Genomic DNA, 27,189 nt, shown 5'->3' on the forward strand with positions numbered 1-27,189 from the left:
GATTAGAGTATTGTATACCACACAAGCAATTCTATTTTGATTTATTGTATGAAACTTTATGGCATGTAAATGAATGTTTGATTTTTCTTTGATTAGGGTGGTTTATAATGTGTGACCAAATTAAGTGTTTTCTATCTTCCTCTGTCAGAAATATTTCCATGCCTTTAGCACTTTCAGTGCTCTTATGTATGCAACTGATGTAAAAAGGAATGTCTTTTTAAACCAATACATGTTAATGTTAACTGATATATATATATATATATATATATATATATATATGCTTATATTGGCAATGGAATATTCACTTAAATTGTGAATGTATAGCACTTTTTTCTAGGAAGAATGGATCAGAAAAGTTGTGAGTTTTAATATTGTGAAAATATATACAAGTACTTGTCTGTGAGGGACTAGAGAGAAGGATTAACCTTTCAGATTCTTTCAGATATTTTGTGCCTACTTTGATCACCTTGTGAATGTAATAATTGGACAGAACCTTGAATGAAAGTAAGTGTTCTAAAGACAGTTTGAATTGAGAATTGTAAATGTACATATATTTTTGTATAATTTGTAAATTAGCTGCTTTTGTGATATCTTTGTTCTTCACAACCATTTATATATGAAAAGAGATATATATTCCAATGCTTATGAAATTCTTATGATGTTGTGATGTTGTTTGACCTATAATAAAAACAAAAGAAACTTTCTCTTACATTTTAAGTGTCATATATTGTTTTTTGTATTAATCCTCTGACTATGATGGTTTAGCAAATAGTAAGTTTTAGTGCATGAAAACACTAACAGACAATGGATATACAATTAAGTTACGTGTGGAGAAATGTTATCAAGTTGAAGTCAGTTAAAGTGGAGATTGCCATAAACTGTTTTGCAAACCAAGACTAACTTGTGATGATGCTTAATTGTCAATATCTAGCAGATGAGGAAGAAAAAGGAGGAGTTTTTTTTTTCTTCTGGTAGTCAAGTAGTATATGAAAAGGCATGTGACTATATGGCTAGGCCTTTTGAAAAATTATTTGGAGAAAAAAAGAAAAAGAAAAGGGAAACTAGGGAAATAAACATTCCTTACACTAGTAGAAATAATCAATTTGTGATATATTTGTGCATATTGGAGAAGAAAAAAAAGAGGATGGGAGAGAAAGATTGAGCATGAGAACTGGGAGAGAACAGCTAGAGATATTATAGGCTAGGAATATTGTGTTTTGAGGTCAAACAAATTGCAATAAAATATTTTTCACTGCAATGCATTTCAGTAAGGTCCCCAAAATGACATACTAAAAGTCCAAAAAAATCCAAGTAGTGGAAGTGTCCCTAATTTACATAAATCCAATATGGCCGCTTTTTCGCCGGTTTTTCACATAGATTTTGTCATATTTTTCAACTTGTATAGGCTGTTGTGGTACTAAAGGAGTAGGAAAAGTGATCTGCTGTACAATTTGTATCAACTAAAATACCCATATACTACAGATACATCACACACCTGAAACAAATCCCCCGCACACCCACACTCACACAATCCAACATGTAATTTATGCTCAATTTATCACCTCAGCAGCGATGTTATTTCTTTATGTACTAGACAAATATCATGTCTTAGTTTGAACATATTTGTGGCTTACACCCAGTAAATAAGATCGATTGATCGATCTGTAATTGGTCGTACTGGGTGTAAGCCACAAATATGTTCAAACTATTGAAATTTCTTCCAGGAAGCATTACATTTATTTAATTTAAAATAATAATAATAATAATAATAATATCATTTTAATTATATTGAAAAAAACTAAAATAAAAATATTCAGAAAAACTGGCCCTTATGAGTATCTGTACAAACACAAGAGCTGTTGGTAGAGATATTAGGGGTATAGCATGTATACCTTACATTATCCGTGTAATTTCCATAAATCCAAAATGGCCGTCAATTTTAGGGTTTCTCCTAGATTTGGTCACAATATTCACCATACATACTTTTTAGCGTACTTTTAGTGTACTTTGAAAGTCTAAAATGTTTTTTCCAAGAAATTTTCTGTTTGCATAAGGTTTCATATGCCCGGTTGAGTGTTTTAATTTGCTTAAATTCAAAATGGCTGCTAAATTAAACATTTTTGTAAAGAATTTATTATAATTATATTTTTTGTCCTATATGTTACATTCAGACTTATTGCAACAACACTTACACTGTATATACATGTATGTTGTACAAATATTTTTATATTTCAAATGTTTCATTATTAGGTTTTTTTAATTTGCATATACACATACATTTTTTTAAGTAGGTTAATTTGCATAAAGTTAGTGTTGATTCTCACCTTACAATGCATTTCAAAGCAGCTATGTCTATGTTGGTTTACAATCCCAGTGCAGTTGTTATTACAGGATGCATCCACATCTGATGACCTTAACGTGTTATGTGGATGCTGGCTGTTTTATCAGTTTTTATTGGAAGATACTTCCCATCCATGACCTGCCAACTCAGTTTCCCAATGTCAGGCTGTCTGCCATTCCTTTTCATTCGAATATCTGATAGTACACACGCAGACTGTGGAACTTTCCTGCTGCTGAAGTTCTAAGGCAGACAAGGTTGGTGATACCTTTACGCAAATCTTCTATTGAGTCACCACCATACAGGCATAACAGTGCCTTCTCTCCAGCTGGAATAATGGCCTTCTTCAGGTCTGATGCCGGCTCGGACTAAATACCATGGCAAGCTCACAGAAGTCGTCATTCTTCAGTGCATTCTTCAGTGATTTTCTTCAGTGCTACGCCTTCCCCTAGTCCAAATATGCGAGACGTTGTGTCGCAGCCCGGAAGCACATGGCAAGGAGAAAGTAGTCACACACACTACTTCCTAGAGTTTCCTTCAGCTGTTTGATATTCCATGTTCGGTTCTTCTTGGAGTTGCCTTGGGCTCAGGTGCAAAAGAAGAAGTCCTTTGCATTCAGATCAGCGTAGAAGATTAGCAAGATGAGAAGGTTTGTGACATCACCGACAAGAACTGTGGCTTTAAACTTCTGATGCATATCACAATTAATTCCAGGAATCTGCTCTTCGTCAATTGCTACGTCACAGTGAAGATTAGGAAGATGGTGTCCGTTAGTAGTTGTTTGAGAGAGAACTTAAGTGGGCTGCTCTCCGAAATTAGCTACTCCACATGGAACACATGGGTGCTGAACAATTAACCTCTGGACATTCCTATAGTGAACACCATAGGAGCTTCCGGAGGTTGTTTGTACTCGTTGGCAGATGTACATTATACAAGTCTGGTATCAGCATGGTATTTAGAGCAGCATCAACGAGTAAATGGCCCCGCACATGCAGCTCTAGAAATCATCGCATTTCCAACCAGCATATATGGCATACACTACTTCAAGAAGTTCCTGGGGTCCTGAGCCCGTCATCAAATGCCTTGCAGAACGATCTGCTTCATTGCCGCACTTCTTTCATATTTCTTAACCACCGGATAAGAGCATTAGAAGCATTGCGCATGCATGTGTGTCGATCAGAAATCGAGATGAGAATTGATAATGCATTTGTAGTCCAAGCTGAAGATGAGCAAGGAGAACCCCTGGACGTTTTGCGTGCATTATGGCTTGCCCAATAGATGCCAGCATCACAATCTACCTTTTCACCAACAAACAAAGAAATGCAGGTAAACGCGTCACTGCATGTAATTTTTCTTTTAATAACTTGACATCATTCTTTATACAGTGAGGCAGCAGTCTTGATAATCTTCATTTTCTCCTGCTTTGGTGTGTTGTTCTTTGGCTGCTTGTGAAATTCATACAGAATAGTACGAAATGTAACTACATCATTCTGTCCTTTCAGTTCAGTTATATAATCCTCTCACCGAAGTACCCCTGTATTTTCTTGTTCATGTATACCCCACTAGCTGTCGGCATCATGATCTGTATCCAGAAAATACTCTTGCATATCTTAGTAACAAAATCAACTACTGCTGTTTGTTCCTCATCATTTTCCTCAAGGGACTTAACTACTTTTAAGAATGCAGTCAATTTCACCTAATGTTTAGGTCGGCCAGTTTTAGCCTTTTTGTAAGTGCTTGTGCTTACAGAGTATACCATTGGTATTTGTTTTTTATTTTAATTCACCATGCATATATAGTTTATGGTATACTGCATCAACTGCGGGAAGATTATTGACAGATGCAAGCCTTCCAGACACATTTTGAAACCAAGTATCATTTCTTTTTATGCATATCTCTACTACAACTACATTAATAGCACAACCAGTACCACATCAACAACTAAAGCCCCCTTCCTATTGATGTAGCTATAAGCTCATATGTAGGCTTGCCTTTTGTAGCACTGCATAGATCGGCGATCAAGAAAGGTGTACATTCTGTGGCGTCATGAATTACAGGCTTAATTTGAACTCTGAATGACCTTAGATGAAGTGGGGGTGTAGTGACAAACTTCGATTAGTTATTGTGTCTTAGTGGATTCTGATATCTTAATTGAAAAAATGTATTGTATTCTGCACATTATAAGTTTTCCATCGATATTATACTTAAACTATTATTGGGTGTTCTACTTTAAAGTTGTGCAATGAATGACTATGAATTAGGCATCATGGATATCACATAATAAAAGCTTACGGGTCTAACTTAGTTGAGTATTTGACAAAAATAGTGACTAGAGAGCACACTACCGCAGTAACATGGATACTTGTATACTGTGATGAGCCATTAGCATGCAATTTATGCTTCTGTTTGTCACCTCTCTAAAATTAAGTAAACTGTTGCACTGAGAACAATTTCTAATTCCAATGACCATGAGGATAATGTAAGGTACAGGCTGTAGGCTTTCATCGAAAGGGTGCGGTGCGGCGCGGCGCGGTGTGGTGTGCTCAACGCACCCATTCGATAAAAGAGGGGGGCTTTTCTCGAAAGGGTGCGTTGAGAGCGGAGTACCGTTTTAACACACCCTTTCGATAAAAGCGGGGGGGGGGCTTTTCTCGAAAGGGTGCGTCGACTAGTCTTTCGCATCAGTCGTTTAAAATGAGGATCTGGGACAGAAGGTAATAGTTGCCAATTTAAGTATATCGAAAATGTATTAAATAAAATGGAATGGTCTTGATTACAGAGTGTTCTCTTTCGTTATTACTATGTTGATGGGGAGACAGAGAGAAGGAAAAAAGGGAAAGGGAAAGGGAAGATAAAAGGAAAGAAAGAAGAAAAAGAAGAAAAGAGGGGAACGGGGGGGGCGAAGGGCTCTTGGCTTCTCCTCACCCCCCTCCCCCCCCCCCCCCCCGCCAAAAAATAAATAAGAGAGAGAGAGAAGGGAAAGGGAAAGGGAAAGATAATATAAAAGGAAATAAAGAAGAGGAAAAAGGATATACCAAGCTCAGTGGCGGATCCAGGGGGGGGGGGGCCGGGGGCCCGCCCCCCCCCCCCTTGAGAAAAAAAATCATGTAAAATCACGTGATTTTTACCTTTTTTGTGGGTTGGGCCCCCCCCCCCCCCCTGGCGCTCAAGGGGGGGGTGCAAATAGAAATTTTTTTGAGGATCAAAAAAAAAAACATCAGATTGTTCTTTATGTGGGAATCTTGCAATTTAGAACAATCGTTTCGGATATCATCCGAGAGTTTCTCTCTGCTAGCGTACAACTCTCCTGGGAGAAAAGTACTTGACAACTGAAAGTACTTGACAACATCCAACTCGGAATCAATCACGGATCTCCAATTTCCTCATTTCTCCTTGTCATCAAACATGGGAACGATGAAGGGGGTTTACTTCTTGTTAGCAGTTTTTGTTTTTAGTTCAGTGGATGGCAAACTCACCAGGGGTAGGAATGATCAGTATATTGGAAAGCACATCGTTGGTACACCACTTATTTTCGCCATGAATGCAAATTATGAAATTTATGACGGATTTAGTTCGCGCGTTTTCGACAGAAAAGATGAGCATTCAGGAACATCAAGTGGAAGTGCAAGCGATGATGAGGAAGACGAGCGTCGACGTCGTAAAAAGAGATCGACGTCGTTTTCGGCAGAGGAGATCCAGGGAATTCTAGACAGACATAATCTTCTGAGAGGACAGGTTTCACCCGAAGCCGCCAATATGGAATTCATGGTAAGTCGAGATAATAATCTTTGGTAACTATAGCAACTTCAAAAAGTATATTAATTCTAATTCAGTATGATTTTGAAGCATTACAGAATGAGATTGATTCTGTAACCATAAAGTAATATGAAATTTAATACAACAAAAAAGCGAAACTCATTATTTATATAAACAAATTGTACACTGCCTAATGACATCAGTGTAAAAAAAATGTGTTGTTCTTTTCTTTCCCTCCAGATTTAATCATTTCCACATGACTTTGAAGTTTGTCTGTGTTCTCACACATAGGTCTAACACAATTGTACACAAAATGGATATGAGAACGGATACAGAGGAACTAACATTCGGTACACTTTACAATGGTATTGTACAATATGTTTAAAGACAAACCAATGGACACATAAGGGCATGAGTCTCATGAGTCTGTTCATTAGACAATAAAAGCAAGACTTGTCATCCACTTTAAGCTTGAATTCGAAACCTTGCGGTTTTAAGCTATAATATATCCTGCAAAAAAAGAAGAAGATAGTAGAAGATCGTTGATGAGACGAGCAATGTTTAGGTGAAATATATTGATTGCTGAAACTGCTAAGACGAAACACGTTATGATCAATTACAAATAGGCCTATATAGAATTCTTTAAACAATGAACACGAGTCTCACTATTCGTATCTCAAACATTAATCATGTACTTTTTTCATCTTATTTATGTAATGTCATGTATTCAAACTTGCGTGTATTACAGTTAAAAAAAAATATGTAGAAATAAAGCATTCCTATCAGATCCATGATCCTATGTTATGAATTAGCTGATACGTTGTATTTATCATATAAACTTGGGGGAGGTGAGGCATCTATCAGCAATGTGATGCTATCCGTTGGTAATGCAAATGACAAAGGTTTTTTTCTTCTTTCTTTTGAATAGCTGTTTACTCATTTCATGCTTACGGTTGAAATAAAAGTTTGTCTTAGTAACTTAAAAGCTTGTCAGAAGCCTGTCAGACATAACAACAACTAATAGAGATATCATCGATGCAGGCGCGGATCCAGGATTTCTTAGGGGGGGGGGCCCACTTTTTTTTTTGGTCCGAAAAAAAATCGTAACGACTCAGCCAGCCGCTAAATAAGCGAGGGGGGGGGGGGGGGGGGGGGGGGGGGGGGGAGAGGACACATTTTTTGTTTTGGTCTCGAAATTTGAAAATTTGACATTTTGTTCCGTTGGGGGGGGGGGGTTAGGTCACCTTTTTTAGGTCAGCCGTTGGCATATTTTTTTTTTTTTTTTTTTAAATTTAAAAAAAAAAAAAAAAAATCACAGAAAGGGGGGGGGGGTGCTCCAAAATACACACATAAAAACCGAAGGGGGGAGGGTCAACCCCTAACCCCCTCCCCCCCCCTTCCGTACGTGCCTACTCGTCTGAAAAAAGTTTTTCCCCTCCCGCGCAAAGCGCGGAAGCTTTTACGTTTCATTAAATCATTAGAAAAAGAAGACGATTCGTTGTACAGTTTTTTACTCTTAATCCTCGTCTTAATTCATCCCCCTCTCCCGCGCAAAGCTCGGAAGCTTTTACGTTTCATTAAATCATAAGAGAAAGAAGACGATTCGTTGTACCGTTCTCGACTCTTAATCCTCATCTGAATTCAGTTTTCCCCTCCTCCCTCCCGCGTGAAGCGCGGAAGCTTGTACGTTTCATTAAATCATTAGAGAAAGAAGACGATTCGTTGTACCGTTCTCGAAAATAATCCTCGTCTGAATACAGCTTTTACGTTTCATTAAATCATTAGCGAAATAAGACGATTCGTTGTACCGTTATGACTGTTAATCCTTGTCTTAATTCAGTTTCCCCCTTTCCACGCGAAGCGCGGAAGCTTTTACGTTTCATTAAATCATTAAAGAAAGAAGACCATTCGTTGTACTGTTCTCGACTCTTAATCCTTGTCTAAATTCAGTTTTCCCCCCGCTTCGACGTTTCATTAAATTTTTAGAGAATGAAGACGATTCGTTGTTCCGCTCTCGAAAATAATTTAGTTTCCCTCACCCTTTTAGCTTTTACTTTTCATTAAATCATTAGAGAAAGAGGAAGATTCGTCGTACCGTTCTCGACTCTTAATCCTTGTCTAAATTCAGTTTTCCCCCCGCTTCGACGTTTCATTAAATTTTTAGAGAATGAAGACGATTCGTTGTTCCGCTCTCGAAAATAATTTAGTTTCCCTCACCCTTTTAGCTTTTACTTTTCATTAAATTATTATAGAAAGAAGACGATTCGTTGTACCGTTCCCGAAAATTATCCTCGTCTGAATTAAGTTCCCCCTGCCCTCACCTGCCCTCCCCCGCACGTAGCGCGGAAACTTTGACGTTTCATTAATTCATTAGAGAAAGAAGACGATTCGTTGTACCGTTCTCGACTCTTAATCCTTGTTTGAATTTCAAATATGTTCTTTGTCTATTCCCTTTTCTTCCTACGTCCTCTTCCTTTACACTCCTCTCTTTTTTGGCCGGCGTTTATTGGGGGACCACCCCACCGCCCCCCTGGCTACGCGCCTGCTGTCAGATGAACATATGTTGATACCTTGTCCGCCCCGGAAGCTCAGGGGTTTAGGTTTTAATTTACGGTCAGATTAGCATTCAGGGGTCCGCCTTAGCGCCCTAGACGGGGTCCAGGGGCAGAGCCCCGGAAGTTCAGGAGTTTAGGCATTTAATTACGGTCAGATGAGCATTATTTTGATACCTAATTTTTACAATGGCAGGTCACTAATTGGCTTGGGGTTCAGGAGGCGGAGCCCCGGAATCTCAAGGGTTTTAGGCACTCAATTACGGTCAAATGAGTATCGAGGGGCCCGCCTAAGGGCTCTTGGTTGGGTTCAGGGGGCAGAGCCCCCAGAAGCTCAGGGGTTTTAGGCATTAAATGACCGTCATATGAGCATCTAAGGGCCCGCCTTAGGGCCCTAGGTGGAATCCAGGGGGCAGAGCCCTTAGGATTTTAGGCATTAATTTTAATCATGGTCAGATGAGCATATTTTTATACCCCATTATAATGTGACACTGGTAGTTAACTATTTTTTCTTTCTCGCTCTCTTCTTTCTATTTCTCTTTAATATACTTTTTCAAAGAAAGTGTGGGGGAGGGGCTCGAGGATCCCGATCCCCGCCGTTCCGCGGGCCCTGATATGTAGGCATCTCAAGAAGCATTTTCTTGCCTGGCTGTAAATTTAGGAATTTGTCATTTTCCAACAAACGGATGAAGTGAGAAAAATTATCTCATTTCAGCATTATTTGTTAACCACCGTTATGGAATTATAAATAAACCACGTTTGAATTCTATTTCTCCAACCCCCCCCCCCTCCCCTATCAGTATGCCAGTGCCCCCCCCCCTTCCAATCTACACCTTGTTGGCGGGAAAATTGCAACTGATATCCCTTACCTTTCTTCATTCTCTTTTTTTCCTTTCCCTTTCTCTCCTTTTTCACTTTCCCTTCCCTTCCTTATCTCTCTTTTAGGTTTGCTGGGGGGGGGGGGGAGGGGCACGGTCATTTTGGTCCCCAACCCGCTCCATACATTGTTGGCGGGATTAACCGCAACTGATCTCCGCTTCTTTTCTCCCTTTTCTTTTTTTCTTCCTCTTTTTGTTCCCTTTAAGCTCTCCTCTTTTCCTTTTCCTTCCTTCTCTCTTTTTTAGCGGGGACGGGAGGGCGGGGGGGGGGGGAGGCTAGGGTCTTTTGCCCCCCCCCCCTCGATCCACAACTTGTTGGCGGGAAAATTGCAACTGTTATCCCCCTTCTTTTCTTTTCTTCTTCCTATTTTGTCCTTCCCTTTATCTCCTCTTTATCTTTTTTCTTTCCCTTTCCTTCCTTCTCTTTTAGTTTTGTATTGGGGGGGGGGGGGAGGGGGAGGCAAGTCCTTCCCCCCGATCTCCTTCTTCCCTCTTTTCTTTTCTTCTTCCTCTTCTTTTTTTCCCTTTCTCTCCTCTTTCCCTTCTTTTCCTTCTCTCTCTCTTCTTTTTTTTTTTTTTTTTTTTTTTTTTTTGGGGGGGGGGGGGGGGGGCAAGGCACGCTCGGCCCCCCCCCCCCTGGATCCGCGCCTGCATCGATGTATTAAGCGCTATAAATAAGCGGAATATTTTTAAATGTAAAGTGGATTCCATCTGAGATCCATTATGAATAGCATGTTTATTAAATAGTCAATAGACAGGAGATCTGGAGAGAAACATCCATAAATTGAAACTATATGGTATAAGTATTATGACGTCCAAATTAACATAAAGAATGTAATTATATATATAGATTGTAATGGGCGATTATCAATTTCTGGAACAAAAGTGATGTTGTTTTTCAAACAGTCAAAGGCTTATCAAAACTTTTGAAATGATGCATGTTGTGTGTGACTTTCACGGTGAAACTTTTATCCTTTGAGATTTCGGGGATAACTAAATATACCTTGTTTTATTTTGTATACGGTATTTCTCCCACGTTTTGTAATTTAGAATGATGTCTCGTACAAAATATGGATTGACATGCATGGTTTTAGATCCCTTGAATTCTTTTGAAAGAACAAATTTCAATGAATGAGCGTAACAACTATAGCCCACCGCTCATATACGATCTTCTTCCGATCCGATTTTCGAAGAAATTACAATTATCTTATATACGGAAATCGTAACAAACATCATTTTCCTGAAGTAGGTTCTAAATAATGAAACGAATAGATATATCCGGAATTATAGTGAATTTAAGCCATCTAGTCAGAATAAAAGCCAACTCGGCTTCAAGTCGTAGACAATCGCACGAATAATAATAATAATAATCTTTTAAAGTCCACTCAAAATTTTATTAAGTTAAACCAAAAATGGAAATTCTTTTTGCCCAATTGATCGTGAGCCCGGCAGCCACTAAGCAGCGCCAGATCGACGTTGCTATATCCCTTATTATTGAACGCCAAACAAGGTAGCAGCAACTCCCGTCTTTTAACGTCACTTTACGATTTTGAGTGGATTTATCTATTCCTCCTCCAAGAAAGCTTAAAGTCTATTAAAATCTTATCTTATTAATCATTATGACTATTCAAATCATCCTTCATTGAAATGTTATGAGTTATAGACTTATATTCTTATTAAGAATATACATTTAAAATGCAATTGTAAATTCTTCCAGAATCGAATCGTAGTCGGATCGCATACCGTGTGAGTTAGAAAAAAAAGTTTACACCTAGACAATTTCTCATTATTTTAAAAATCATCTATGAACATTAAATTACGATACGATTTTTGCACTTTCGCAAATAATACCCCCTGTTTTTTCTAGCGTGAACACATACCACACAAAATGATACTAAATGATTAGGGATAAAACACTCTTTCATAAGATGTATAATAATTTACTGTTCATAGATGATTTTTAAAATAATTAGCAATTTTCTAAGTGTAAACTTTTTATTGACTCACACTGTATACCCCAAACACGTATTAATGATTGTGATGCTAATGCTAACAAAGGAATAGTACAATAACGTTTTTTTTTTATAATTGAGAGGGAGAGAGAGAGGGAGAGAGAGAGAGAGAGAGAGCGCGCAGAGATGGAATTGACGTAGGTCTTATCTTACCCCAGTCATCGGATTCAGGCTTGCCCGCACAATGCGTACACATTCTCCACTCCCTTGGGAAGCATTCTAACCACACTGTTAGAACAAGTATTACAATTTTTAATCAACTTGGTTAACATTTTAATCAACCATGGATTACCATATGAATCACACAACTGTTGGTTAAACTTTAACCAACGGCCTGTTGATTAAAATTTAACCTGTGGTTGATTACATATTTAATCGTTTATTGGTTTTAAAAAATTGCTCAATGTTGGTTAAAATGGTGTTGATTAAACTTTAACCTTTTGCTGATTAAAACTTTAACCTTTTGCTGATTAAAACTTTAACCTTTTGTTGGTTATTTATGCTTTGTTCGGGGCTGATTCACATGACGTTGGTTAAACTTACATGGGCCGTTGGTTAAAATTGTAACCATTGTTGGTTAATATTCTGTTTTGATTCACACGATGTTAGTTAAACTTTAGTGGGTTTTTGGTTAGTTTTAACCACTGTTGGTTAAACTTACGGGGGTTTGGAGGTCTTATCCTCGTGTTTGCAGATAAGAAATTGTTTTAATATGATTATCATCAATGCTAAGATTGTAAGGAAGAAGTGAAATAAGGTTCTTGTTCAAATTAAAAACGTTTGGTGTCCCGGGCCGCGATTATTTTTTCCGTACCACTAACGCGTCACATCGGCCAATTTTATTCCGCAAAGCGACTTGGTCAAAGACCACTCTCGAAAACACACATGGCATAGTAATCATGACGAACAAACATGATAGCAGACGATGTCGTTGCAAATGTTTATTTACAGTTCAGTTCAGTTTTATTAAAAAACACATGGCATATCATGACGAACAAACATGATAGCAGACGACGTTGCAAATATTTATTTACAGTTCAGTTCAGTTTTATTAAAAAACACATGGCATATCATGACGAACAAACATGATAGCAGACGACGTTGCAAATATTTATTTACAGTTCAGTTCAGTTTGATTAAAAAACACATGGCATAGTAATCATGAAGAACAAACATGATCCAAATTGAGACATCAAAAAGCAATGCTTGTGAGTGGGGCCCCTGTGGAGGATGGACCTCTCAATCCCAGCGGATTGTCAACGAGACCAACGTGTCTCAAGGATCTGCGCAATTCAAATCATGAAAGATGGTAGGATACGATCATGGATACGATACAGTCTCACGCGCGCAGGGCCCCCAAAACAAGCAGGTCCCAGATCTAGAGTCCGCCAACCGAGATCAAGAAGTTCATTTACAACAACAAAAAACATGGTAATGTACAAAAATGATTACAAGGAAATGGCAAGGTTGTGTAACTTCAAAAACATATTTACAAGGAAAAAAGCATGTATTAACAATAACTGATTACAAGGTTATATAAATTGAAACATTTAGAAGGAAAAAAATCACTGACAACATCAAAAAAAAACCTTAACCCCCCCCCCCCCCCAGCAGACTCTTTGCAGGTTTGTTCACTTTGTTGTGGACTACTCAGAGCAGGCCTGACTCAGAGGTCCGATTGTAGCGATCTATAAAGCCCTTAGTGACACTAGTACAATATTGCAGGTGACAACCTATAGCTTTGGTTTCCTTTACTTTAGGTCTATTTGGTCTGCTTGACAAGGTTCGTCTCTACTATATAGATCTAGCTGTAATTTGAAAAATTAAAACGAAAGCACTAATTTCATCTCGTTAAAAACGGGACTTTGATAAAAATGAGCTTTCAACACATCATCAAGAGTATATGCCTATGTTTAAAAAAACATGAGGGTGAATTATTTTAGTGATATATTATTATTTCATATGGGGATCAGTTCTCATAATCATTTCCGGCAACTTGTAAATGCTCATGGGAATCACGATAATGTTTTTAAAATGATATTTCATCCTTTGTTTTGTATGATTTGATTTTCTATGTAATTTTTTTGTATGCACTTTGTCCAGTCATTAGATCACAATAGAGACATATTTGGATTCATTTAGGACATGGACAATTCTGGACATCTACTACAACATTCTTTTTCTTTTCTTCCATATTTTTTTCTCTAGAGCTGGGATGACGACTTAGCCTCAATGGCCCAGGACTGGTCCGACGAGTGCCTCTGGGAACATGGTAATCCTACAAACATCTCGCCGTTCTCATCGGTAGGCCAGAACCTATGGCTTGGGACTGGGTCCCAGCCGGATGGAGTAGGACCAACACAGTCATGGTATAATGAAGACCAGTACTACGACTATGACACACACAGTTGTTCTGATGTCTGTGGGCATTATACACAGGTGAGGATGATGATGGTGATGATGTAATGATGATGATGAGGATGTAGTGATGATGATGATGATGATGATGATGATGATGATGATGAAGAAGAAAAAGAAGAAGTTAACGTTTTACAGTTTCTCTCATTTAAGTAACAGTATGTGGTGAAGTATAACGTCATCAAAAAAACTATTCTTAGATTTTCTCAATTTACTACATTTTCCGAAAGAGCATCAAAAATAATGTCTAAAAGTCGAAAATCGATAGGCCATTTTCGTAATGTAACCAAATGTAATGCATAAATGTTTGTGAGTGCCTCAATACAGATAATTTCGTTCACCTGTTAGGAATAATAGTATTTCTATAGTCAGAATGCAACTGCATATATTAAGTGTTGCTAGGTAGGTCAAGCCATAATGTTTGTCCTACCTGGCAACAACTAATGTCTGCAGTTCAGATTCTGTCTATTGAAATACTATTATTCTTATCAGGTGAATGAAATAATTTGTATTGAGGTACAAAGACTTATGCATTAAGTTTGGTTACATTACGAAAATGGCCTATTGAATATGTTGAGTATATTGGCTGGGATATGACCATCTGAATAAATAGATTTCCTATATAGGAACTCAGTGTTGTTTTGCTCTGGTTCATAACATTACGAGCCAGAGCAAAATGACACAGAGTTCCTATAGGAAATCTATTTTTTCAGATGGTCATATCTCAGCCAATACTTAACATATTCAATTGGTTTTCGACATTTGGTCATTATATTTGATGCTCTTTCGGAAAATGAAGTAAAAATTGAAAAAAAATCTAAAAATAGATTTTTATGATGTCACAGCTTCGGTACTCTATACATGTACATGTATGTTTAATATTTTAGAATAAAGATGACATTCATCCTTCAGAAGATGAAATACCAAAGGTAGCCACACCTTTCAAATACATTTCTGGAGACCAACAGAAGTCTCACCCTTCATAACTACTTCATTTGTGTTCGGTCTATATAAATCGGGTTATAAAATACATAATGACAACTTCTCAAGATAGAGTTCAGTTTAAAAAAAAGCACGTACGAAGAAAGGAATGATGTTTTCTTTAAATACATATAAATAATACTTCCTTTTTCAAATGTCGACTCACTAGGTTGTATGGGATGACACATATGCTGTGGGATGTGGCCGAACCTTTTGCTCCTCAGTTTCTAACGGCTGGACGAACGCCTATATCGTAACCTGTAATTATGGACCCGCGTAAGTATGACGTCATTCATGTACTTATCGTAAAATAAGAATCTATAAAACAAGTTTGATTCTATCGGTTTTCAAAGAGATTTCATTTTCCACCAACTGTTTATTGTACTCAGCCATGTTATACCTGAAATGTTATCATAGTTTTGTTTGAGGTATGCAAACATATCTGAAGGAAATTTATTTTTTAAATAGTTAATATCGTTTGTTTTGTTCATGTCTGAGGCCAACACATCAACAAATTTGAAATGTAAACTTGACGATACTTGAAATATGACTTTTATATTCACACATTTCTATCAGCCACATGTTGTCGGTAATTTTCAAAGAAAATCTTGACACAATACTTCAAAGAGACATTAATTTGAATCGTTTATAATATTAAACCTAGATTACTATACAGAACAAAGTCTCTTTGTTTTTAATAGATGATACATGTAGGCCTATTTCCTCCTGTAAAGGATACACACTCCTGAAAAATGAATGATTTGATTTGGTTGTCATTAAAGTTTTTAGATTACATTTTATAGTGATTACCCAAACTAGGAATTCACAAGGCCTTTTTGTCTGATTTATGTGAACATTTTTGTATCGCTATTTTGTAATATCAGAGGGAACTACAACGGTGTACGCCCGTATACGACTGGTAGCAGCTGCACACAGTGTGCATCAGGCATCGGACAATGTTATGATAATCAATGTAGTAAGTGCATGAACTGTAACAAAAGTTATTTCTAGTATAGGCCACGAAGTTTATCAATTGAAATATAATTTTAGCTCTTCAGATAGATGAGATTTGCACGTGCACTAAAAGTAACGACTGGTAGGAAATGGAAAGGATGGCGAGAGAGAGAGGGAGAGAGAGAGGGAGAGGGAGAGGGAGAGGGAGAGACAAAGAAACATAATCAGATAAATAAATGCACAAATGAAAGAGAGAGCTAGAGAGAAGAGAAAGGGTGAGAGTGAGTAAGACAGACAAACAGACAGACGGAGAGAGAGAGAGAGAGAGAGAGATGATGGGGAAGAGGAGGGAATGGTAGATCATGTTACATAGTATTTATTAGCTTGAAGAAGAAAACAATCTAGAACCGCTCCTGAACCCAACTCTAGCAAGCTATTTTCAGTTTTATGGCCGTAGAAAACAAAATGTAATAAAAACAAACAAATACATTTTAAAAACCTCTCTTTTTTTTAAATTTCAGGATTATGTTCTGAGCACAGTGAAACCTGTGGTAAGTTAGTTTTTTCAAACCTAATTTTTTTTCTTCATTTGATTTTCTTCTTGATTCTTAGTTATACTTTTAACATTTTCTGAAAGATAGATATTTTACCATGCTATCACGTGTAAATGATAAAGTTATGATCCAACATATATATAATAACAGTTTAATCGTGAATAGTTCATGCTTTCATAGAGATAGTTACCTGTCGCTAGTGTACATTTATGTAATATCAATAACTGAAAAATGAAACACTAGACTGAATAAGAATCATTGTGTAGATCAAATACATTGGATAGAACTGCTAACTGTAATTTTAATCATAGAAAAAAAATGAGATGACGCACAAATTGCACATCAACTTAAAATGATTCAAATGACATACGTCATTGTTAAAAAAAAAACATAGGCCTATGCGTTCGAGACGAATATGAAAGTGCTTATATTCGACTTATCCAACACCTCATATTCTTTTTTTTTCTTTTTTTTTCCTTTTATAAAAAGAAAGTGGAAGTTATGAGGCGTAAGCCCACTGGCGAAAACGTGTTGTACGCCTATGAAAATATATAGCAAAACAAAGTCTGTAAAGGAAATTAATTTGTAAAATAAATATTATGTTATCTTAGGCCAGGTATCAAGAGCATATCCAACGATACATTGGAAGTTTCAAATTTTGTATGCTAAAATATTTTGTTTTATAGATTGCCAAGCCGTGTGCCAGAACTGTGGAACACTGAATAATGATTGTACATGTACATGTCGAGACGGGTATTACGGCAGCGACTGTTCCAGTATGTATATCCGAAGACGATCATTGTTTACATTTTAGTTCATAAATAGAGAATGACAAACTGGCATGAATTCGTGTATCAAATACTTACTTTCCAATAGGTCTTCTAAAATACCGAAATATATAATAATGACGCACTAGTTGAAAAAAACTTGTAAAAAGCATCAAGTTATGATTCGTTTTGAATAGTCCTGTAAAGACCTGTACGGCAATAAAACTGATATGTTATTGTATAAGGCGTGTATTGAATCGAGATGACATAAATTTTTACTGCCATGCTAAATAAAATTCTATCGATTAATCTTTTTGTTATCGGCACATGTCCTTCCCTCACTTTCCACCCTTTTATGCGTTTCTCACTTTTGTTTCTTGCAATTCCTTCTTTCTCTCTCATCTCTTTCCGATTTTTCTTTCCCCATCTCTGTCCCTCACTTACACAAAAACACACACACTCTCTCTCTCTCTCTCTCTCTCTCTCTTTTCTCTCTTTCTCTACCCATCCTTTCTCTCTCCTCTCCTCTCTCTTTCTCTCTCTCTCTCTCTCCCTCTTTCTCTCTCTCTCTCCCCCCCCCCCCCCTCTCTCTCTCTCTCTCTCTCTCTCTCTTTCTCAGCTGTTTGTGAGGACACACATGAGTACTGCGGCGGCAATCCTGGCTGGCCACTCTCCTGGTGCACTGAGGACAGGTCTTACGTACTCACAAACTGCCCCCTGTTCTGTGGATTATGCAGTAAGTAGAACGTTTTAAACGTGGAATGTTCCGGAAACTCATTGGATTTTTACAACTTGTACTTGGACAGTGATTCTTAAAAAGGCGAATATTTGCTAAGACCTTTCAATTTGATAGAATAGTTTAAGATACATTCTTAATATTTGATCAAGATGCGAATAAACGGTCACTACGTCTATGATCAGCCAGATAAAACAAATATTTTGAACGGTGAAAGCAAAACGTAGGCGTATATAAATCGCAATGAACGCGCGTCAAAACGAGCTTTACACTACTGAGTCGTTCCTAAACAACATATAATTAGTAAAAATATTAACTCGAACATGTCATAATGTTGCCATTTTGTTTGATTTGTAATCATATTCCTTTCCATTGTTTTATTGCAGATGCAGCCGATCCAAGTCAGACGTGTGGTAAGATTATTTTAAGATAATAGAGACAAGGCACTCTTTTATTTAATGACGATAACGTATTTACATTATCATGACGCATGATGAAAAGAGATGTGCAACTCTCGATGTTTCGATAACCGATATTTTTAAAAGCATGCTTCATAGTTATTATACATCCTACTTCATGTCGTTTACTAAAAATAGACAGAGACTAAATCTGCCTATAAAACGTGTTTTAGATGAGGGGTTTCGCTTTACACGATACTCCTCTGTAGATTTAAAAATGATTTTTAATTCATTTTCCCATTCTAACACACTTTCATACGAACCTATCAGAAAGCACCTCGGCACCTTCCGCAGCTACGACGTCATCCAGCGGTAGCGGCGATGTCACGACCACATCGAGCGGTAGCAGTGATGTCACGACCATGACTACCACCGTCGAGACGACCACAGCTCAACCGTCCTGTGACACCACTTGTCAGAATGACGGGATCGTCGACGAGACGACATGCGAATGCGATTGCCCTAGTGACTACCAGGGCGCAGAATGTGAACGTAAGAATATAACAAATGTGTGTGCAGATAATCATAAGAATAAAGGTTTTTTAAAGCACATTCTTTGGTGGATCAAGAATTTTTTGAGACGGCCGGGGGGAGGGATTTCCTGAAAATCCTCACAAAAACACACACAAAATAAATGAACAGAGTGAAAATTGATAAAATCAGCAAAAGTTCTCTCAACTTTCTTATATCGGTAAATGTAAATCATTATAACGTCATCCTGAAATGAAAGATATTAAACGCCCTTCGACAAAGGTGATGAAGTAAATGTGTGCCTGACAGGAGTTAATTAAAAATAATTAAAATGATACAGCGACGCATTAGCAGCCATTCTACAGTCGGGTTCATACGGAGCGTCAGCTATGAAAGACATGAGCGCGATGTAAAATATCATGTTCATACAGGACTAAGTGGATGATTTTTTTTCTCTTTTATTCTCCTTCTCATCTTGTATTTGACAGAAACAAAGTCTCAAGTGCGGTATGGCGTAGTGGTTTATACAAGTATCAGCCGAGTAAGTATCCCTAACTGTCGCAATGTTATCCATCCCTCAGGGGCGGATGCAGGGGTTTGTAAAAGAGAGGACTCGATATTAGGAACTAATTTTAACAAATAATTTTAGAAAAGTAAATAGGTCATCACCTAAAAATCAGGGGGGGGGGCGGGGCACAATCAACAACATTGTGGAGTTGTGTACACCAAGGTTTCTCATTTTGGTTTGAAACGGAGGGGGGGGGGCGATCGGATGTGCCTCCTATATCCGCCACTGCACCACCCTCCCCCCCCCCCCCCCCCTTTGGATGCTTACATGTATCATTTCTTCATATTGGACATGAAGTTTATGAAAACGCATAAGTTTTTACTTTTATATTACCAGTTTTTCTTACTTAAACATAACTATTTTCAGTCCGGCTATTGTTTAAAAGATGATGAAGATTCAATTTGAGAATGATCGAACCAAAAAATATTCCTTTTAGACTGAAGTTAATCTCGTTTCAAGATTTGTTTAAGTTCCTTTTTAGATTTTAAAGTTCATCCTGATTAATTCACTTAATTCATTAACAACTTACATTGATATTAAATTGAAGGAACTATATGCTAATATAAATAGCCACACCCATCCTCATCCCACCCTAAAATTAAGGATTAAGGAGCTTCTTTCATTTTTTTCTTCATTTGTTTGTGTAATTAGTGGCCCGATCTCGAGGATATTCTGCTGCGTATAATTGGAGAAATTGTGACGTCATGGTGCAATGATAACTTTGAGATTTGCTGCCCAAATCAGGGAACATTGTCATCATCGTGAGTATTCGCTCCAAGTACCGAACCTGAAAGAAACAGATGCCTGTGTATTTCATACTTTATATTGTGGATTGCAGAGTTTTGGAGAATGTCACTCGATATGAAACTGATGCGACAACTCCTGATTGATAATGAAGATGTTTACTATCACTTGTGACCGTCATAGAAATTGCATATCAAACTGGAGAAAGAGCTAGCAGTACAAACTTCTGCGATACGAATATGAAGCTGTTCATTAATGTTGATCGTATATTTTTACAGATTAATTAATGATATGTTTCATGATAAATAATATTGTGTTTGAAGGGTGAGCTAATGTTTTCCTATTACGTCCTTCCCAACCAAATCTGCCTATATATGAGAATGAAATATTTGACAATATATTTTAGCATAAACCTTTAGCTATATTTTCGAGGGAATACGATCGCAAAGACCTTCGAAGAATCAACCTCTAAAGCAATTTCAATAGCCCTGTCCATTACTTATATTGAAATGAACGAACATTTATTTATCTATTTATTGGAAAATATTTATACAGGATAACAAAATTATCAGTAAAAGCTAAGAGAGATGTGCAGATAAGAGGTGCAGCTAAACGTAATAACTATCTATATTACTGTGGGATAAAAGAAATTTAAGTTCATCGTTAGGTTCGATTTGCGTGAAATTAAATGCATTCAAACACTGTGGATGATTCCAGGCAATATCATCGTGTTCATAAGTATCATTTATTATCTTACCTACGAAAAAAAAAAAGATCATACTACAGTCAATGTCGGCAGAGACATCTTCATTACTTCTCGAAAATTCTTTACGATAGGGATAGATCAAAACCTAGAAACCCTTTTGTCTCCAACAGTAACTATCAAAATCTTGTTTATGCAGATCGTCAACCCTTGGTTACGTCGACGAGACCCATGTTACAGTTGCTGACGGGTTTCCCAGAGAGGAAACGGGGCTTTCATTTGATGCCTTCCGTGTCATGCTCTTGGTGACCCCGCCGGAGACAACCGAGCTCTGCTCAGCCGGATCTGACTCCAACTCTGCGACCAGAAGGAGAAGATGGACTGAATATCTCCATAGCAACATGATTTCTAAGAGAGATGCATCGGGTAATTTGCATAATCACACTGGGATCTTTTAATTTCCATAACGATTCAGGTTTAATTCTTTCTTAAATTTGTTTTAGGCAATTGGATGACATTGTGCGTTGGCGATAACTGCTCCACAATCATTTCCTTTCACGAGGCGAATTTCTAACTTCAACCCTGAACCCAAACTGTACGTAATCCAAACGCTAACCCTGACTTAAACCGAATCCTTAACCCCTATCTTCTATGACAGAAAGTGAGATAAATATAGCCGGAGCAAAAGTCACATCACCGTCAAGCGTTGTCATCCTTTCTGCTAAATGTTTGAACAAACTTAAAAAAGGGGAAAAAAGGGGGGGGGGGCCTTGTGTATAACTGCGTTGCTATAAGATAAAATTAAAGTTGCACGATACTACTTGGGCAAAAGATAACGAAAATCCCTTTGAAATTAAGGAAAAATAAACTTGTTCACTAAAGGCTACTAATAGCATATTCAAAGGAGTGGTAAGGGAACAATTTGCCCCTGAATACATTTTCGACCAATAAAAGAAAATTCAGCCGCAGGAGTTATTAGGTTATAGAATGATTTGTAAAATGATAATGGTAATATTGCCACTGGAACGCGTGAAATGTTTTAAAAATAATTCTCGGTCGCAAAACAGTGATGCCTGGTATTTATTTTCAGGGCATCCCTGCGTGTTGAGTATAATTATGGTGGTTGCCCTCCCCCCCCCCCCCCCCCCCCCCCCCCCCCCCCCCACCGAAGCTAATGTTTGGATACTCCAGTGATTACTAAATTTTGTATCCTCTTTCGTCACCGCAGAAAACTACCTGGATCAGGACGCGCTGTACGAGGCGGTGAGCGAGAACATTGACACCCTGGAAGACGAACTCAACGTCACATTAGGAGAGGTAGTCAAAGGTGAGATCGAACCTGACTCAGGCAGCGGCGGAGGACTAGCCGCATGGGCAATAGCACTCATCGTTGTCGTTGTTCTTTTGGTTGTGGTGATCGTTCTCGGAATAGTTGTGTTCATCACTATGAAAGAGTGAGTGGTGTCGAAGTTGTAATACTCATTGCTTATGAGGCGCCATTCACCGACGTATATGTTGGGGTTTTTTTTACCATGGATCTATGCTTTGCTGCTCCAGGTGAATTTGACCTTGAACATAGAGTATGGAACATGATTAATGATCTGTGCAAACACTGCGATGAGTTAGTGGGACATTCGCTATCTTCATTCATGGGAATAACCGGCGAAATGGCGACAAGCATTAGGGGTTAAAAACAATTGCAAAATTTGTATGATTATAAGAAACAATTATTAACGAATTTCATGATCATCGAAAAAATAAATGCACATTTCCTGGATGTTGACCCTTCTTCATCTTTATTTTTATTGTTATGCTAAACTGAACCTATAAATTCAAATCGGATAAAAATGTTTGTTGTTTTACGAGATGCAGTAGAATATTTTTCACTTTCTTTGTATATATTTTTTTCAGGAAACGTGTCCGAACCATGTCCCCAAACGTCAAATCTGAGAGAGATGAAGGTTTGTATAATTGTTGATAGCGTTTGCTAGTAAATAGTTAATAATAAGTACTAAATGTACACAAGCAATTAAACTGTGTACATGAAATGTTAACGTTATAACCATTAGACCTTGTAATTTGTAACAGATCAAGAAATTAAGAAAATTGGAAAAGTTTTAAAGTTTTAGAATCAGTAAGTTAATTGTTCAGGTCTGCAAATGGTATGATTAAGGGATACCCCTCGATAGATTTCATTGACCATTTCTTAATTCTTATAAATTTATGAAATGTGAATGCCTTTTATTTTCACAGGAAAGCCCACGTCATCGGCACAATAACAGAGATACTTAGTATGTAGAATACTGTTCTATTTTTGATATTATTTTGAAGCATGCAACGGGATGTTTTTTGTATATATTTCACTTTTAACCTTAAAGAAGAGCATGTTTTTCATAGCTTTCATTCATTTAACATCAGCATTTCTTTTTTAATTTCTTTTCTTATAAATCGTTGTGAACTCAAAGAGCTTTTCCTCTGTCATTGCATGAACTCGCGTCATCCATTTCATACGGTTGTTCAGTTATCAATATCGGAATTTTAATATCACTCACACTGTATTAGTAACCAGCAGATATCATCTCATTAAAAAAAAAAACCTCATTAATCTAAACTCAATATCATTTTCTTAAAATTGTATTTCAATGGATGGGATATTGACTGTAAATAACGACTAAACAACGAATTACGTTAAGGAAAAAGCATCTGTGACATGATTTTCATAAGGTACCTTACTGCCCAACACTACGCACATTACCTTTGTCCGCAGGGGAGCATCATAGTTTTAAGATTCCTCGAAGTTTTAAACAATGACCCACTAACAAGGACGGTATAAGTCACTAAAACCACGACCTTTAACTGTTCGAACTTTAAAACTACAAGTAGGGCAAGCAGTTGTTTTAAGTACAAGCAGGCAAAAGTTTCTTCTGCACGGCACAACTTAAAGTGAAGAACTCCGCTGCTAGTATAGTTATCGCGTTAACCATACGATCGTTTACACTTTCCGAAAAACCACTATGAATATGACTGACAAAGAAAGCGGACAAAATATACAGTTCCTCAGGTATACAAAGGAACATCCCTTCACTGATATTATGTAAAAAGGTGAATGTGCATGTGACACCTGTTCTACACATTTTTACATAATAGCAGTGAAGGGGATGTTCCTTTGTCTACCCGAGGAACTGTATATTTTGTACGCTTTCTTTGTCAGTCATGTTCATAGTGACCATGAGTGCGTCTGCACGATTCGTATACAAAGTCATGTACCAGATGACCCTGAAGTTTAAAGCACGGGCTAGACTTAAAGTTTACGGACTCTATTTAGAAAATTAAACGCTGTTTTGGTATTATCGGCGGTTCGTTCTTTTTGAGAATATTTACGCCTTTCATTTAAAAAAAAAAACTATTTGTAAATTCGTACTCTTCATAAATCATAGTTTTTGATAATAGAATCTCAGATCTACTGGTCCACGAAAACCCCTCACCGCAATTTGCCCCTTCCTGCCAGACCCGGCGCAATTAGTGTAGCCAGGGGATATTTTTTGTATGATTGTGTTTCTTTACTTTCGAGAGTGTCGTTCTTGAGAAGAATATATCGCACAATATTTTCCCATTTGTTGGAAAATCTTGAATGAACATATTTTCACCTTCATAACATTGATGGCCATCGGTTAACTAAATGTTTATTTCATCTGGCAAAGGGCTCTTCTCACTCTGATGCAGATTTGATTTGTTGCAGTTAGTTTCATTGACGTGGCTCTATACTCATTACCGTAATAAATGAATCATTACTTTCGAGGCCTTTCATTATTCCAATCATATTGGAGAATCCAGGGGGGGGGGGGTTCTGACACGAAAACATCAAAAAAGTGCCCACTAGTTTGTTTAAAAATGATCTTAGACGTAGACTTACCCCTGGTTCTGCTACTAACCCATTAAATATCCACCAAATTAACATTTGCATCATACGGTTTTCATTATGCTGACAAGGAAATATTAATATGATATACTGTATTGAAATGTGATGATCATACAGATCCATTCAGTGAGTCGTTCTTTATAATGGAATGCTATGACAATACCAACAAATTGTAACTTAATATGCAATGTTGTAAAGCTGTTTTGCACCTTTATGGCTTCATCTTTTAAAGATCATTTGTAATTGCTATTCATTACTTTTACAAACATCTTCTACATACAATTCATTAATCCTCTATATACACAATTAACTCATGAGAACTCGTAAGAAGTGTATCTAATACGACAATATCACCTTACGTTTGATAGTTGAATTCAGTGGCGTAGAAAGGGGGGTAAGAGGACACTCTTTTTTTTTTGGTCTCGAAATTTGAAAAATTTGACATTTAAAAAAAAATTATTTTTATAATTAATTTAAACATCAACAAAAATCTAAAAAAAAAAAAATCACAAGGGGCGGGGGGGGGGGTTCGCTCCAAAATACACACATAAAAAACTGAAGGGGCAACCCCCCCCCCCCCCCCCTGCGTACGCGCGTGATTCTAATTATTTATATTCCTCATTTAAATCGTAATGGATAACTGACGATGGTCAAATTGTTATAATATGATAAAGTCTATAATATTCATTTCCCCGCTTCACTTCGACAGAAACTGGAGGAAGCAAACCAAATGACCCTGAAGACCCAGAGCACACCGAGCAGAAAGGGTCCGACAGAGATAACGATCCTCCACCGATGAGCAGAGCCCAAACCAAGGTTTACCCGGCAGGAGGGAAACCTCTTAAACTGAGTCCAATCAAGGCGAAATCTAGCGAAAAGGTGCCCAAACTCAAGAAAAATAATACACTGCCCCCGGTTAAACGATCACAGGCGCAACCAACAAAGAGAGGCAAAAAGAAATAAAAAAGTTGATCCGCTTCCCCTCTCTCTCCCTCTGTGTCTCTAGCGATCTCCATAATCTGTGCTATCCCTTCTTTCTCCTATCTCTCTTTCTTCCTCCCCCTCCCTCTCTCTCTCTCTCTCTTTCTCTCTCTCCCTTTCTCTCTCTCTCTCTTTCTCTCTCTCTCTCTTTCTCTCTCTTTCTCTCTTTCTCTCTCTCTCTTTGCATCGAGGAATTTTAATCGATTTTTATATGAAATATCGCATTTTTATATTCTTATAAATAGACAATTTGCATTTTAAGACGATGAGGTTCTGTTACGCATCAGTTCGATGTTATTAATCAATAAATAATTTATTTCCGCTTATAAATCTAAGTAACGATGACAAATTGCTGAAATACTAAAAGTCAGAACGATATACTTCAAGTCATTTCTGTGTTCCTCTGTATAAGGTGTAGGGCATTGTTGGTTGTCCCCCATTGCTTTTATACAAGGTACTTATAAATTGATATTTTTGTTATATATTTTTTTTAAAAAATTATATATCCATTCACACACAAAATCATCTGTGGAATAATATATGACCAGCTTATATATATACATGACTCTTGTAAATACCATATAATACCATCTTCGATGAAAATAAAATATACAAATGTATTAACATATGGTGTCCTTTGTGTCTTCTTTCTCCTACTTTGATGCATGACTGTGTTTGATTATGTACATAAGACGAGGAAAAAATTATTGTATTTAGTTTGAATAAATGACACATGGTACAGCCGTAATCAGAATATGATTCAATGTTACCCGTCTTCCCCTTAAACAAAGAGTAAAGTGTTCTATGGTTTTATATGCCGTAACTTATTGATTGATAAGTATTAATTATAATGCAATCTTTGTCATGTGTGTTTAGTTTTTAAGTGGCTGAAATGTGTGAGTGCTGAAAAGGCTGTACAAATCCTTTTTTTCTTTTTTTGCTGACAATTGCACTTGAATTAAACAATTTAAAAAAACATGTCTTTATACTTACTTGATAAGTGATATTTCTATAGATGACATTATAACAAATAGTTTTCTTCTCATAATGCAACCATTTACAGTATGATAATTGAATCGAAAATAGTCGTACAGTGCTTTCGTTCAAAATTCTTAATATTTCATCAAACTGATATCGAGTTATACAACCCAATTGACAACTAACGACGAAATTACGTCATAAACTCATGACCGAATTGCCAATTTATACCAATGAGATAAGGATCGTCCTAAATTTCTTATAAATTTTTCTGATTTTTCTCAAACCCATATTTTAATCTGTTAAAACCATGGGCCTCGGTGACTCCAATAGTACTATTGGAGTTTGTTATGTATAGGCCTACGTCAAGTTTTAAAAACATAGATATAAAGCACATTTCAAATGATAAGAAAATAAGTAA

General features: G+C 37.2%; 1 protein-coding gene across 1 annotated transcript; it reads left to right on the forward strand.

The window, feature by feature from the left end:
* The first annotated feature begins 5,557 nt into the window (after nt 1–5,557).
* On the forward strand, nt 5,558–25,776 carry LOC589695. The gene is made up of 16 exons (XM_030972457.1): nt 5,558–6,106; nt 13,745–13,975; nt 15,105–15,211; nt 15,820–15,911; nt 16,411–16,440; nt 17,130–17,219; nt 17,830–17,946; nt 18,333–18,359; nt 18,675–18,896; nt 19,364–19,416; nt 20,095–20,204; nt 21,090–21,316; nt 22,119–22,344; nt 22,802–22,851; nt 23,144–23,181; nt 25,519–25,776. Exons 1-15 carry the CDS (start codon nt 5,744–5,746, stop codon nt 23,167–23,169), a joined length of 1,971 nt encoding a protein of 656 aa, XP_030828317.1. The 5' UTR covers nt 5,558–5,743; the 3' UTR covers nt 23,170–23,181; nt 25,519–25,776.
* The last annotated feature ends 1,413 nt before the right edge of the window (nt 25,777–27,189 follow it).

The sequence above is a fragment of the Strongylocentrotus purpuratus genome, unplaced genomic scaffold (assembly GCF_000002235.5).
Source record: "Strongylocentrotus purpuratus isolate Spur 01 unplaced genomic scaffold, Spur_5.0 spur5_scaffold_6, whole genome shotgun sequence".
In the NCBI taxonomy this organism is placed as follows: Eukaryota; Metazoa; Echinodermata; class Echinoidea; order Camarodonta; family Strongylocentrotidae; genus Strongylocentrotus; species Strongylocentrotus purpuratus.

Bases quoted from the DNA above. Each gene is read 5' to 3' on its own strand.
- LOC589695 (XM_030972457.1), top strand. From the start codon at position 5,744: ATGGGAACGATGAAGGGGGTTTACTTCTTGTTAGCAGTTTTTGTTTTT. The intron at 16,441-17,129 runs GTAAGTTAGTTT...TTTGTTTTATAG, and splicing joins TGAGCACAGTGAAACCTGTG to ATTGCCAAGCCGTGTGCCAG. The intron at 19,417-20,094 runs GTAAGTATCCCT...TTGTGTAATTAG, and splicing joins TTTATACAAGTATCAGCCGA to TGGCCCGATCTCGAGGATAT.